Source organism: Salvelinus fontinalis, chromosome 36 (assembly GCF_029448725.1).
Source record: "Salvelinus fontinalis isolate EN_2023a chromosome 36, ASM2944872v1, whole genome shotgun sequence".
In the NCBI taxonomy this organism is placed as follows: domain Eukaryota; kingdom Metazoa; phylum Chordata; class Actinopteri; order Salmoniformes; family Salmonidae; genus Salvelinus; species Salvelinus fontinalis.
This window is the reverse complement of record NC_074700.1, coordinates 24,126,317-24,140,023: the sequence shown is the minus strand read 5'-3', so window position 1 is coordinate 24,140,023 and position 13,707 is coordinate 24,126,317. Positions and strand designations below refer to the sequence as shown.

Genomic DNA, 13,707 nt, shown 5'->3' with positions numbered 1-13,707 from the left:
GTGTGTGTGTGTGTGTGTCCGCAGGCATGAAACGAAGCTAAAGTAATTCCACTACCTCAACATAGTAAAGCACCCTTTGCTCTAACAGCCACCCAATCAGTTTACTGCCTGTTCTTAGTACACTAATGGAGAGGATTTGTGTTTGACCAAATACAATGCTATTTTTCTGAGAACAAGTTAACTACTGACTTTCAGCATGCATGTGGAGTATAGCACACAACCTGTACTGCACTGACTCAGATGACTGATGATTGGCTAAAAGAAATGGCTAATAAGATGATAGATGGAGCTGTATTGTTAGATTTCAGTGCAGCCTTTTGATGTTATATATCATACATCGCTATTGTTGAAACTCACCTGCTATGGCTTTAAATCACCTGCCATCACATGGTTGGAGAGTTATTTAACCAACAGAACTCTATAGCTAATAGTGTTCTTCAATGGAAGCTTCTCTAGCATCAGATATGTGAGATAATGTCTTGATGCTTTTTGTAGTGGAGATCAAGTTTATAACGTGCCTGGCTGGGCTGATGAGACAGTGGATTGCCCAGTCAGATGGAAGAGAGTAAATAGGCATTTTAACGTCATAGATTTAGCCGGTGGTAACTTGTGGAATAGACACCGGTTGGAATGCGGTTTTAACCAATCAGCATTCAGTATTAGACCCACCAGTTGTATAACATCGGATATGTGCTGTGTCCTTCGGGGTAGTTGCCTTGGTCTGTTACTCTTCTCTATTTTAGAAATGATTTGCCACTGGTCTTACTGAAGGCTAGCATGAACATGTATGCGGATGATTCCACACTACATGTCAGCACCAGGATTTCCGTTCCAACGTAACCGGGAAGATTTTAATTTACCGGCCATTTGAGAAATATACCGGACCCATATGCATTGGGTGCATATCCCATTAGGGTGTCGACCCACGGTGTTCAGATGGACCGAGATCACGTTTAGACTATGGTGTCAGGAAAACAACCTCACTCAACGTCAACAAAACAAAGGAGATGATCGTGGTAATGCATCTTAACAGAACATGCAACTCGTGAATTTAAGCAGCCAATAAAACAGCATTTTCAAACATTCCCAAAATGCAATTCGAGAACATCATTCAGTTCCATATGTGACAGATGAACTTCTGCTCGATACTTTTCGATCAATTCCCCATTACATGCAGTGCATTCGGAAAGTATTCAGACAACTTGACTTTTTCCACATTTCGTTACATTACAGCTTTATTCTGAAATTGATTTTTTTTTTAAATAAGAATTTCTCATCAATATATACACACGATACCCCATAAGGACAAAGCAAACATGTTTTTAGACATTTTTGCAAATGTAGTAAAAATAATTAACTGAAATCACATTTATATAAGTATTTAGACCATTTACTCAGTACTTTTGTTGAAGCACCTTTGGCAGCGATTACAGCCTTGCGTATTCGTGGATATGCCGCTACAAGCTTGGCACACCTGTATTTGGGGAGTTTCTCCCGTTCTCTGCAGAACCTCTCAAACTCTGTCAGATTGGATGGGAAGCGTCACTGCACAGCTATTTTCAGGTCTCTCCAGAGATGTTTGATCGGGTTCAAGTCACCTCCATGACCAAGGTCCTTCTCCCGTTCCAAACTTCTTCCATTTAAGAATGATGGAGGCCACTGTGTTCTTGGGGACCTTCAATGCTGCAGAAAGGTTTTGGTACCCTTCCCCAGATCTGTGCCTTGACACAGTCCTGTCTCGGAGCTCTACGGACAATTCCTGTCAACTGTAGGACCTTATCTAGAATTGTGTGTGCCTTTCGAAATCATGTCCAATCAGTTGAATTTAGCACAGGTGGACTCCAATCAAGTTGTAGAAACATCTCAAGGATGATCAATGGAAACAGGATGCACCTGAGATCAACGTCAAGTCTCATAGAAAAGGGTCTGAATTCTTATGTAAATATATTATTTCAGTTTTTTATATTTTTAATACATTTGCAAAACAATTCTAAACCTGTATTTTCTTTGTCATTATGGATTATTGATTGATGATGTTTAAAAAAATATATATTTGAGAATAAGGCGAACGTAACAACATTTGGAAAAAGTCCAGCGCTTTGAATACTTTCCGAATACCATGTGCTAGCTAGCTAACGATCTGTGTAGTAATATTATTCTTATCTCAGAGCCATCTGCATTGCTAGTTATAGCTCGCTATCATTGAACCTGGTTGGTTAGCTACCTGCAGATTCATGCAGGGTTGTTACGCTCTAGATAACATAAAAACAGCCTAACCAGCTCTGCTATGGAGAGTAAAATGGTTACTGAGCTGTTCTGTCATTTGTGTCCGGAAGTAGTTAGCTTGGGTGCTTGACTGCTGTTAATAGGTCAGAACGCTGGGATCGACCCTACTCCTCGGCCAGAGCGTCCAGTGTGCACTTTGAAAGCTCCGAATTTACGACCAGACAATCTGACAACTGAGTTTACGAGCACGCTCTGGCACGCCAGATTAAATTTCCGGACACAACCGTAGTATAAACCAGCCTTTAGTCTTGACATCTTTGGATGTTTAGTACATAGCCCCACCCATCTCTTTAAGGATTCACATGTGAGGCTAAGGCTTAAGAGTGTGTGAACGATGCCGAATGGGTATAGACGAAGAGCTTTCCAGTAGGTTTACCAAATATTCGAGGGCCATTTTCTCAAATGTGAGGTATGGCATTCCGGAAGTTTATTAACTTTCAAAGCAGAATATACCATTTTCTAGCTCCGAGTCTCTACTTTTATCCAATGTAAAAAAATAAAAAATATAAAAAAAAAATTTAGTTATGTAATATCAAGCCGGTCGGTCACATTTGGTTATTCATTTCTGTTAATGCATATATTAATTAGTCATCTACTGTTCTCGGTCTCGGAGTGGAAAACGTTGTTTGCGGCGTTCAAAACCTGATACACTTGTGAGAAACAAGTTTTGGTTTATTTCATAACCATCATGTAGGACAGGGGTGTCAAAGTCAAATGGACGGAGGGCCAAATAAAAAATTTAGCTACAAGCCGAGGGCCGGACTGTTCGAATGTTCATTGAAAAATTTTTAAATGACGCATATAGTCTAGTGAACCTAATTGAACCTACTGAAAACCTAACAAATATATTCCAATATGATCAGATAAATAAAGCAATATTTTCTTATGGCTCTGTCAGTAATCTTTAATTTTCAACAGACACAAAAGACAAATTTCCTTTATATAAAAATCCCCATAACATGAACATTAAATGAAAGAAACCGGTATTCAAGGCACCATCAGTAGCCTATATTTTCTATTTTAGCAAAAGTGGGCTAAATTTACTTCAAAGAAAAAAACTATAATAGCAATTTTCTATCATCCACTCAACTGAAATATTTTTAAAATATAATTGGATTGAAATACAATAAAATAAAGTGCAAAAATCTATTAATCAAAAACAACACTTTGTTTAAGGAGAAGTAACATGCAGTGAAAACAAATATTAAACTTTAACTTTTAAACTTGAACTGAGTAAAAACTCTAAATATGTGATTGCACAGTAATGTTCACTTGTTTGAGGTTGAGGGTGATACTTGGTGGTGTCCCATCTTTTCCACAAGTTCATCAATGTTCGGGGTAAGGCTCTGAGCTGAGGAAATCCTCAGAATTGAGTGGAGGTGTTCAGCAGTAAGTCGACTTCTGTGTGATGTTTTGTTCAGGTTCATCAAAGAAAACAGTTGTTCACACAGGTATGTGCTGCCAAACATAGACAACGTTTGAGCAGCCTGGATGCGCAGCTGGGGCATTGTGTCGGGGAGGAAACGGGCGAACTCCGCAGCACCCACTGCCGCATATTTTGCCCTCAGTGCATCATTGCATTGGAGGTCAATCAACTCCATTTGGAGGTTTGGTGGTGAGCTTTCCACGTCAACAGCAAATGGGTTACCGAGCAGTTCCAACCTGCTTTTTTGTGCTTCAAAGTCAGCAAATCGGCGTCGAAAGTCAGCGGCAAGCATACCTATTTTATCAGCCAACTGTGCGCTCGGGAACGCACTGGTAGAGAGCTTCTCTTTCATGGTCTGGCAGCTGGGAAAGTGGCTCAAATTTTCTTTCCGCATCTGCGTCTCCCACAGAGTCAGTTTGGTTTTAAATGCCTTCACTGTACTGTACATATCAGAGATGACATGATCCCGACCCTGCAGCTGCAAGTTCATTGCATTCAGATGACTCGTAATGTCACACAGAAAAGCCATTTCACACAGAAACATTTCGTCTCGGAGTTGTGTTGTGTCTTTCCCTTTGCTGTCCAAGAACAGACAAATCTCCTCACGAAGCTCGAAACATCTTTGAAGCACCTTTCCCTGGCTTAGCCATCGCACCTCTGTGTGATAAGGCAAATCACCATGCTCCGTTTCTAACTCCGTCAGAAATGCCTTGAACTGGCGGTGATTCAAACCTTTGGCTCTGATAAAGTTAACTGTGCGCGTGATGATGCTCATTACATGCTCCATTTTCAAGGCTTTACCGCACAACGCTTCCTGGTGTATGATACAATGATAAGCTGTCAGCTCACCTGTCGCGTTTTCCTCTTGCATCTTTTCCCGTATCTTCGCCACCAGTCCGCTCCTGTGTCCACACATCGCAGGTGCTCCGTCGGTTGTCAAACCCACGAGTTTTTCCCAAGGCAGCTCCATCTCATTTACACATCTTGACACCTCTTCATACAAATCATGCCCCGTAGTTGTGCCATGCATAGGACGTAAAGCCAAAAACTCCTCTGTCACGCTTAGGCTGGAGTCCACTCCGCGGATGAAAATTGACAACTGGGCAATGTCAGAAATGTCGGTGCTCTCATCCACAGCCAAGGAATATGCAATGAAATCTTTTCCCTTTTTCACAAGCTGCTCTTTTAGATTGATGGACAACTGGTCTACTCTCTCGGCAATGGTGTTTCTGCTCAGACTCACATTTAAAAAGAGTTGCCTTTTTTCTGGGCAAACTTCGTCACAAACTTTAATCATGCAGTTTTTGATGAAATCCCCCTCCGTAAATGGCCGGGCTGATTTAGCGATCTCTTCTGCCAAAATAAAACTGGCCTTGACAGCAGCCTGGCCTTGTGATTTGGCTTTTTTGAACAGAGCCTGTCGAGATTTGAGGCCTCGTTTTAATTCCTCTGCCTTTTGTAGCCTTTGTTCCATGTCCATATTCTTGTTTTTGTCCGCGTGTTTCGTTTCATAATGTCGTCTCAGATTATACTCTTTCAGTACCGCCACACTTTCTCCACACAGAAGACACACAGGTTTTCCAGCTACCTCCGTGAACATATACTCCGACTCCCACCTTGTTTGAAACCCCCGGTTCTCAGTGTCCACCTTCCGTTTTGCCATTTTTGATGGGTATCTGAAAGTTAATTTTACTGTGCTGCTGACGACTGCTGTGCCAATAAATATTGAAATGAAGCAGCCTACTGCTCGGTGCGTCACCGTTGCATTGTGGGAAATGTAGTATTGGTGCGTGTAAAAGATCTGCGGGCTGCCGGCTTGCTGCGGTCTGCGGGCCGGTTCTAATAATAAATCAAGATCATCCCAGGGGCCGTAAAAAACCTTCTCGCGGGCCGGATGTGGCCCGCGGGCCTTGACTCTGACATATGTGATGTAGGAGATTTGTAAATGTTTTAATGGTCTTTTGTTTGGAGGGTTCCATGTGAGCAATGAGCATGTGTCTGGTTTCTCTGTCCTGATCATGTTGAGGGAGCGTGCACCTGAGCATGTGTCTGGTTTCTCTGTCCTGATAATGGTGATGGAGCTCGCACCTGAGCATGTGTCTGGTTTCTCTGTCGTGATAATATTAAGGGAGCGTGCACCTGAGCATGTGTCTGGTTTCTCTGTCCTGATAATATTAAGGGAGCGTGCACCTGAGCATGTGTCTGGTTTCTCTGTCGTGATAATATTAAGGGAGCGTGCACCTGAGCATGTGTCTAGTTTCTCTGTCCTGATAATATTAAGGGAGCGTGCACCTGAGCATGTGTCTGGTTTCTCTGTCGTGATAATATTAAGGGAGCGTGCACCTGAGCATGTGTCTGGTTTCTCTGTCGTGATAATATTAAGGGAGCGTGCACCTAAGCATGTCTGGTTTCTCTGTCGTGATAATATTGAGGGAGCGCGTACCTGAGCATGCCTGGTTTCTCTGTCGTGATAATATTGAAGGAGCGGGCACCTGAGCATGCCTGGTTTCTCTGTCGTGATAATATTGAGGGAGCGGGCACCTGAGCATGCATAGAAGTACATGACCTGCTGTGCGAAATTAAGGGGGGAAATTATTATTATTATTATTGAATTTTTTTACATCTGAGAATGATATATTCAAACTATAGTTCCTCACACATTGAGAAAAATCTTTCCAACAATCTCCCCCTCTTGATAATCACCAATCATCGTTGTGAAAGAGCAATGGAAGTTATAGGCCTACTGCTGCATTGGCCTATAGGCTCTGCGTTCCATGCGCTCATTTCTTCAGCCAATGCAACACGCTGTATCAATGTGTCCATATGGCAGAGGCTGGTGATCTCGCATTAATTGACTTTTAATTTGATCCATTTTATCATTTTATTTCTTATGATTAACAACATAAATTAAATTGACAAATAAATGTTATTATTGAAATTGTATAATACATTGTAAGCTTTCCCAAACAAGAAACTCATGCAAAATAATTGGCTCCACATTTCCAAGGTCAGATTTGGCCTATAGGCTACTTTGAAGCAAGGTAAGACATGCCTCATGATATTAAATGGCATTTTCCGGTTTCAAATCATATGAAATGGCATTTTCCGGTTTCAAAGTATGTTTTCAAAATGCATACTACCTCCTGTGCACATTAAGTGGTGGGTGACCTTGGATTCAAATATGACCAACTGTGTGTACACATCTGTGTTGGGTGCAAATAAAGAGTAGTGTATTACTCAAACAATGTAATGCCATAGCATGAATAGATCATTAGTTAAGCCGTAATGCAGGTGTTCCATAGAATGTTCTTATCGCTGGTTGCCTGCACTTGAGAGGTGAATGGGAGGCTCGCTTCAATTACCAATTGAGAAATAAAAATAGTAGCTCTTTTTTTTAATCGTGCACCAAAACAGTTAATGTGATGGCATTTACAATTGTTGCGCAAATAATGATCTGATAAAAGCACACGTTTTACTCCAGCAGCAACCAGCTCAGGAGCTGCAGGAGAAGTGACTCTCAAAATGGAGAGTATGTTGTGTGAAAGTTGTGTTGGATAAATACATGATGACTAATGAAAATACACACGGGACAATTTAATTCCTCAAAATTATACAAATTGACCTATAGACTGATAAGCATGATGGTCAAATGTATTCCCATCGACTGGTATTTCCATCAATTAATAAAAATACATTTAAATCTCCCGGTCATTTTGGCCGGCAACAGTTTTTTTATTTATCGGCTTTACATTTTTTTTTCACGTCCAAAAGTTGGCCATTTTCGGCTAATGGAAATCCTGGTCAGCACCCAAAGTCAGTGAGCCTACACAAATTCTAAATTAGGAGTTAGTCAGTATCAGAATGGGTGATTTTTATAATAAACTGGTCTTAAATACATCTACAACTAAAAGCATTGTATTTGGTTCAACACATTCTCTGGCATTGTGTATAAAAGGTGTGACCATTGAGAGTTAAGGAAGCTGAACTCCTAGGAGTTACATTGGATGGTCAGTTATCATGGTCAAGTCATATTGACAAAGATTTTGTGCAGATGGGGAGAGGGGTATGTTTGTTATAAAAAATATGTTCTGTGTTTTTGACACATCAGCTGTACTAGTTTTCAGACTTTGATCTTGTCCCATCTTCATTACTGTCCAGTAATATGGTCAGGTGCAGCAAAGAAAGACCTGGCAAAGCTGCAGCTGGCTCATAACAAAGCAGCACGCCTTGCCCTTAATTACACACACAGAACTAACATCAACAACATGATAGTCTTTCCTGGTTGAGGAGAGATTAACTGCCTCTCCTAGTTTTTAGGACAAGCATTACTATAATGAAAATTCCAGATTGTCTGTATAATCAAATAACATTCAGCTCAGACACCCATACAGACTTCACCATGGGTCTCTTCACAGTCCACCATGGGTCTCTTCACAGTCCACCATGGGTCTCTTCACAGTACCCATGTCCAATGCACAGTATTATACAGAGACATGATCGCATGGAACTCCCTTCCATCTCCTATTATTGAGCAAACAGTAACATTACCTTTAAAAAAAAAAAGATGTAACATCTCATGACACTGTGAGGGGACACTAACACACCCAATTGTTTTAGTTGTATTATATTTTGTGTTTGTATATCGTTGTATTTTTTATTTGTTTGACTGTCCTTGTGTATCTGTGTTTTGTTACTTGTCCTGTGTTTTTTGTGAATAACTGCTGCTGGGGATCCAAATAAACAAATAAACAGTATTGTGTGTTGGCACCAGACCAGCTTGCTGCTCCCATTTTTAAACACTCTAGGCATCAATAATGAATATTCATGTTTTCACCGTGTGTCTCTTGAGCCTCTATACCTCTTTGTGATTGTTTATATGCTTATCTGTTTGCGTTGTTTGCATATAATTAACTATTTTTTTCCCCCTCTTCCCATCCTCTCCCTCCTTCTCCTGTCTCCTCCTGCTCTCTGCCTCCCCCTGGTGGTGGTAATTACTATTTATTCTACTCTATTCTGTTATTTTCTATGTTTATTCTACTCTTTTTTTTTCTGTTTATTCTACTCTGCTCTATCCTACCCTGCTCTGCTCTACTCTACAGCAGCAGAGTCCAGTGGAACAGCGTTACATAGAGCTGTTGGCCCTGAGAGATGAATACCTGAAGAAACTAGAGGAACTGCAGCTCTCTGACTCCTCCCCTAACTCCTCCCACCTATCAAATAGCTCCACCCCCAACGCGACCTCTCCCACACAGCACATCACACACCTGCACACCCCCTTCTGAGTGGGGTCGTCACACACACTCCGACGTATACAACACGCGTGTATGCGCATTTTCCGGGGTCGCTGTTGATTACATGTCAGTTCAGTTAATGAATCATAGGCGATTAATTTAAGTTCTAAATTTGAGAGTTGAAAAGTGACATTTTTTTCCCCAATGAAGATTTTTCAGTTCTGTAGGATTTCAGAATGTTCAGTTCTTCGGAATTTCAGAATTTCAATTCACTTCCTGAAATTGAAATGGGTTTGACCCTGACACAAGAAGTCGTTTTTGTACATAACGTTTAAAGTAATAATGAAGTCAATAAATAACATGGAATAGACGTAACCATGGTGATTATGCAACATGTCACAGTACAGCCTTTTCACAACTTTAATAGAACGTTTGTTTTCTTCCACAAAAACAAATAAGCCTTAATATAAAACAAAGTTTGTAGATAAACAATACTAAAGGTCAAGTGTAAAGGATTAAAACTCACTGGCTGCATTCCAATTCACCCAGAAGTGTGCATTCAGTCACTCCCTTTCATGCTTATGCATTGTATTGGTGCAAGCATGGCTGGATGGAGTTTCCACCGTTTTCCTCACACCAGTCCCTAAATCTATGAGGGGGGAGTGTATGAGTGCACACTTCAGGAGAAGGGTAGAGAATGGGATCGTAGCCCCCCTTCTCCTCTAGGACTTAATACACTGCTGCACTCTCCATGACCAGGGAGGGAATGGGAGACGGGAATGAACATTTGACTAGAAGTGTATAGGACTAGTTTCCCTTCAATCATTGTGTAGCTGTACCTATGTCCCAACATAAGCAATACCAGCCCAATCATTCAGTTAAGTTTGGATAGGAAGCTTGAGTAACTACAGTCAACTCTTGATAAGTGCAAACCAAGTCCACTGCAGTTCCCCTGTCCCGACTCACATAAATTATAAAGAATGGAATTAAGAAATATATAAATATTAGGATGAGCAATGTCAGAGTGGCATTGACTAGAATACAGTATATACATATGAGATGATGTAAAGCAGGATGTAAACATGATTAAAGTGACTCATATGGTCTTAGTCATGCATTACAATTACCGTATGTGTTGGTAAGAAGGCACAAACAGATCTGGCACCAGGTTAGGTCCACTAGGTCCAATAATAGTCACCAGTGGTTCTGCCTCAACCCAACTCTCATTTTGCAAACTTCAGAACCTTTACAACCTGTTACCTTAACCGGTCAAACCCCTCTTGGCATAAACGTAAACATTTGCCATCGACCCTCTTGATCCCAATCCACGTAGCAAAATGGTTTAGCTCAAATTTGCTGAAGGTTTTTGGACTCTCACAGAGTAGGTTCAGAAATAATCCACAAAGTTAAGCTGTGGACAGGAGAAGTTCTTTTGACAAGAGCAATGTCCAGAGGTGGGATCAGATCGATGAATATCCAGAATCATTTAGAACGTTTCAAGGGATCACGATGTGGGCAATGTATTCTCAGACAAGAGATTTCTTTGGACAAGAATCACCATAGATTTTGAGATTAGATTGGTGGGAAAAGTCCAGAATTGTTTAGTTACTCTTTACAGGGCATATCCAGTGTTCTGGAGAACGCTGGTCAGGTCCAGTTCTGTGCCTTTGACCGTCTGAAGTTCAACCTCAGGTGGATGTTTTGTATGTACCCAAACTATAACTTTTGTCTTTGTCATTGTTCCTCTGTGTGTGGCATCTGTGGCGAGGTGTAAAGGGAAAGAAAGCACCTGATTGGTTGTGGCAGGAGAAAGGTCGCACCCGATTGGTAGTGGTGCGGGGAAAGAAAGCATCTGATTTGCTGGGGCAGGGGGAATGATGGATTACGATTTGGTTGTGTCGGGGAAAGAAAAGATCCTAATTGGTTGATACAGTATGTATGCTCCTTCTGGTCAAGACCCTTTGGGTAGGATAACCAGTCACCACTGGATATGGGAAGACCATACAAGAGAGAGAACTTAGAGGGCTTGTTGCTGAACATCTATTGAAAGATAGTGGTGGTGGGCTAAACATGAGGTCTCTTGGTATTTAAACCTTTCAGGCACTACCTTTTCGCTCCCTAATGCTACCCCAGAATGCGTCACTTCGGAAGACTTTGGCCTCAATGAGGTGAAAAAGTTTAAAAACAAAGCCAAGAGCGAAATGGACAACAAGGCAAAACACTTTTTGGTTTGTTGGTTGGTTGTGTTTTTAGGCAAAAAAACGAAATCTATTTTGTTTATTTTTTACTTTATACAAGTACAGTAACTATGATGTAATTACCTCAAACAAAACTGATTTTACTGTTAAAAGTTGTTGTAAAATATTATTTTATTTAGTGTACCATTTGACACGTTTTATAAAAAGGAAAGTAGTAGGACAAACATTTTTTGTTTTGTTTCTTTGAATGGTTGGTTAATAATTTGTGGATTTCTTGTTACATTAGTTTATTTTTTTATTTGCATTTTGGGTTTTGATTTCTAACAGAAGAGGACAGTGAATCATGAATTGTGGGAGATTTGATTCAGTCGGGAATTGATTCAGTTCCTTTTGAGTCTTCACCTGTGATTGTGTAAATAGGGGCGTGATTAGATCAATGGAGGGGGTGAGGAGCTGACTTTTTCTGGACCCCTCTTCTGGACAGCTGAATGTCCCGAAGCTTCTGCTATTGTTCGGGATTCTCTACTTTACACACAGTCTCTGCTCTTCTCGTAGGGAACCGGCTATTCTAGCGAATGGTGCTCTTTTTAATAAGGTTAGGTCAAAGCTGAATCAATGTCTGCAAAAACACAATGATAGCATTCTACATTTTATTTTTATTTAACCTATATTTAACTAGGCAACTGAATATAAATAGCATAACAATCTATTGCATATCCCCATGAAACTGAGATCAAATAGTTATGTAGATGCTGCATGGAAGTTTCATCTGTAAAAATTGGGAGAATTATAATTCACCGTTGACACTAGAAGTGGGAAGGGTGGTTCTATATGTGTAGAGCTGAGCCTGCTTAAAGTAGAGAATTCCGTACGTGCGCAGACGCTTCGGGACCTTTAGCTGTTGAGTTGAGGGGTCCAGAAAAGTCTGATCCACAGCCTCGGCCTTCAATCAAACTCATTGTGGTCTTTATGCAGGAGCTCTTTTACCCCCATGGTCAAATATAATCCCTGAACAGTGGTAATAATTTACTACCACAAGGAAGTATCCCCATCACAAATAGATGCTTCCATGTTTTTCCACAATGAGAAGGCTATGCATGGACATTTAATTTGTAAAGAAAGACACTGCCATAAACATTGGCATAATGAGTTTGACTGAAATCCAGCCCTAGAAGAATTGAGCACTGATAAAGGCTGTGCAAATGGCACAGTATTAGTCCCAAATGGCACCCTATTACTGCCAATATAGTGCACTTATTTTGACCAGAGAATAGGGTGCCAGCTGTCGCTAGTGATTTTGTTAATTTTCTTCATGTATTCTACCTTAAACATAGGGATATCTAGTCTAAAGGGATTTCTGTCATATTATAGCCTACTTACTCCCTAGCCTGGTGTCCCAGATCAGTTTGTGCTGTTTTGCCAAATCCTTGTGAGTCATGACCATAGGAGTTAGCCTGGGTGCCAGTCTGTTTCAGGGGGCGTACTGTCAAGGGGGGTGTACTTGTACAACAAGCTGCCTCATGCTACAGAAACAGGAGATGGACTCCTGCCCTATGGGCCTGTCTGGCTTGGACAAGGCTTACATACCAGTCTTTGTCTGCTCTGTTCATGCCAGGCTGAGCAGAAACCAACTGGCACCCAGGCTACATGGGAGTTTTGGCAAGACAACACAAACAGATGTGGGATTCAGGCTGTACTACTCTTTTTCATGTATGAGTAGTCCATGTTGGTTGTTGTGTAAATAAATAATGCTGAATAAATTAATTTAAAGATTTCTCACTTTAAAAAAAAACATGTTGAATTGGGTTGTTTCTGTCATTCATATTTTTGGGGTCGTAATGTGATATTTTTTATTATCCTTTGTTTATTCAGGTCATATTGAAATGAGGAAAATCCCTCTATGTAATGTCTGCTCATGTGAGTATTGTGGATATTCAGACCTTGTCCCTTCATAGGATGTCTCAGACCTAAACTGACCTTGTCCCTTCATAGGATGTCTCAGACCTAAACTGACCTTGTCCCTTCATAGGATGTCTCAGACCTAAACTGACCTTGTCCCTTCATAGGATGTCTCAGACCTAAACTGACCTTGTCCCTTCATAGGATGTCTCAGACCTAAACTGACCTTGTCCCTTCATAGGATGATGGTAATGCACGGCCTCATGTCACAAGGATCTGTACACAATTCCTGACAGATAAAAATGTCCCAGTTCTTCCATGGCCTGCATACTCACCAGACATGTCACCCATTTCTCCTTTTTTTGGACGCTCTGGATCGACTTGTATGACTGAATGTTCCAGTTCCCATCAATATCCAGCAACTTCACACATTCATTGAAGAGTGGGACAACATTCCACAGATCACAATCAACAACCTGATCAACTCTATGGGAAGGACATGTGACGCGCTGCATGAGGCAAGTAGTGGTGACACCAGATACTGACTGGTTTTCTGATCCACACCCCTACCTTTTTTAAAAGGTATCTGTGACCATCAGATGCATACCTGTATCCCAGTCATGTGAAATCCATAGATTAGGGCCTAATGAATTTATTTCATTTAATT

At 41.0% G+C, this 13,707-nt stretch overlaps 1 protein-coding gene across 3 annotated transcripts in view; it reads left to right on the top strand.

Annotated features, from left to right (window-relative positions):
* LOC129835499 (myotubularin-like) overlaps positions 1 to 12,942 on the top strand; it is a 53,579-nt gene extending 40,637 nt beyond the window's left edge. For 2 of the 3 annotated variants that reach the window (XM_055901150.1, XM_055901153.1), the window contains one exon: positions 8,812 to 12,942. In XM_055901150.1, the coding sequence (XP_055757125.1) occupies positions 8,812 to 8,994 (183 nt within the window). In that variant the 3' untranslated portion in view covers positions 8,995 to 12,942. The remainder of the gene's footprint in view (positions 1 to 8,811) is intronic. The other variant, XM_055901152.1, reaches the window with a different exon arrangement.
* The last annotated feature ends 765 nt before the right edge of the window (positions 12,943 to 13,707 follow it).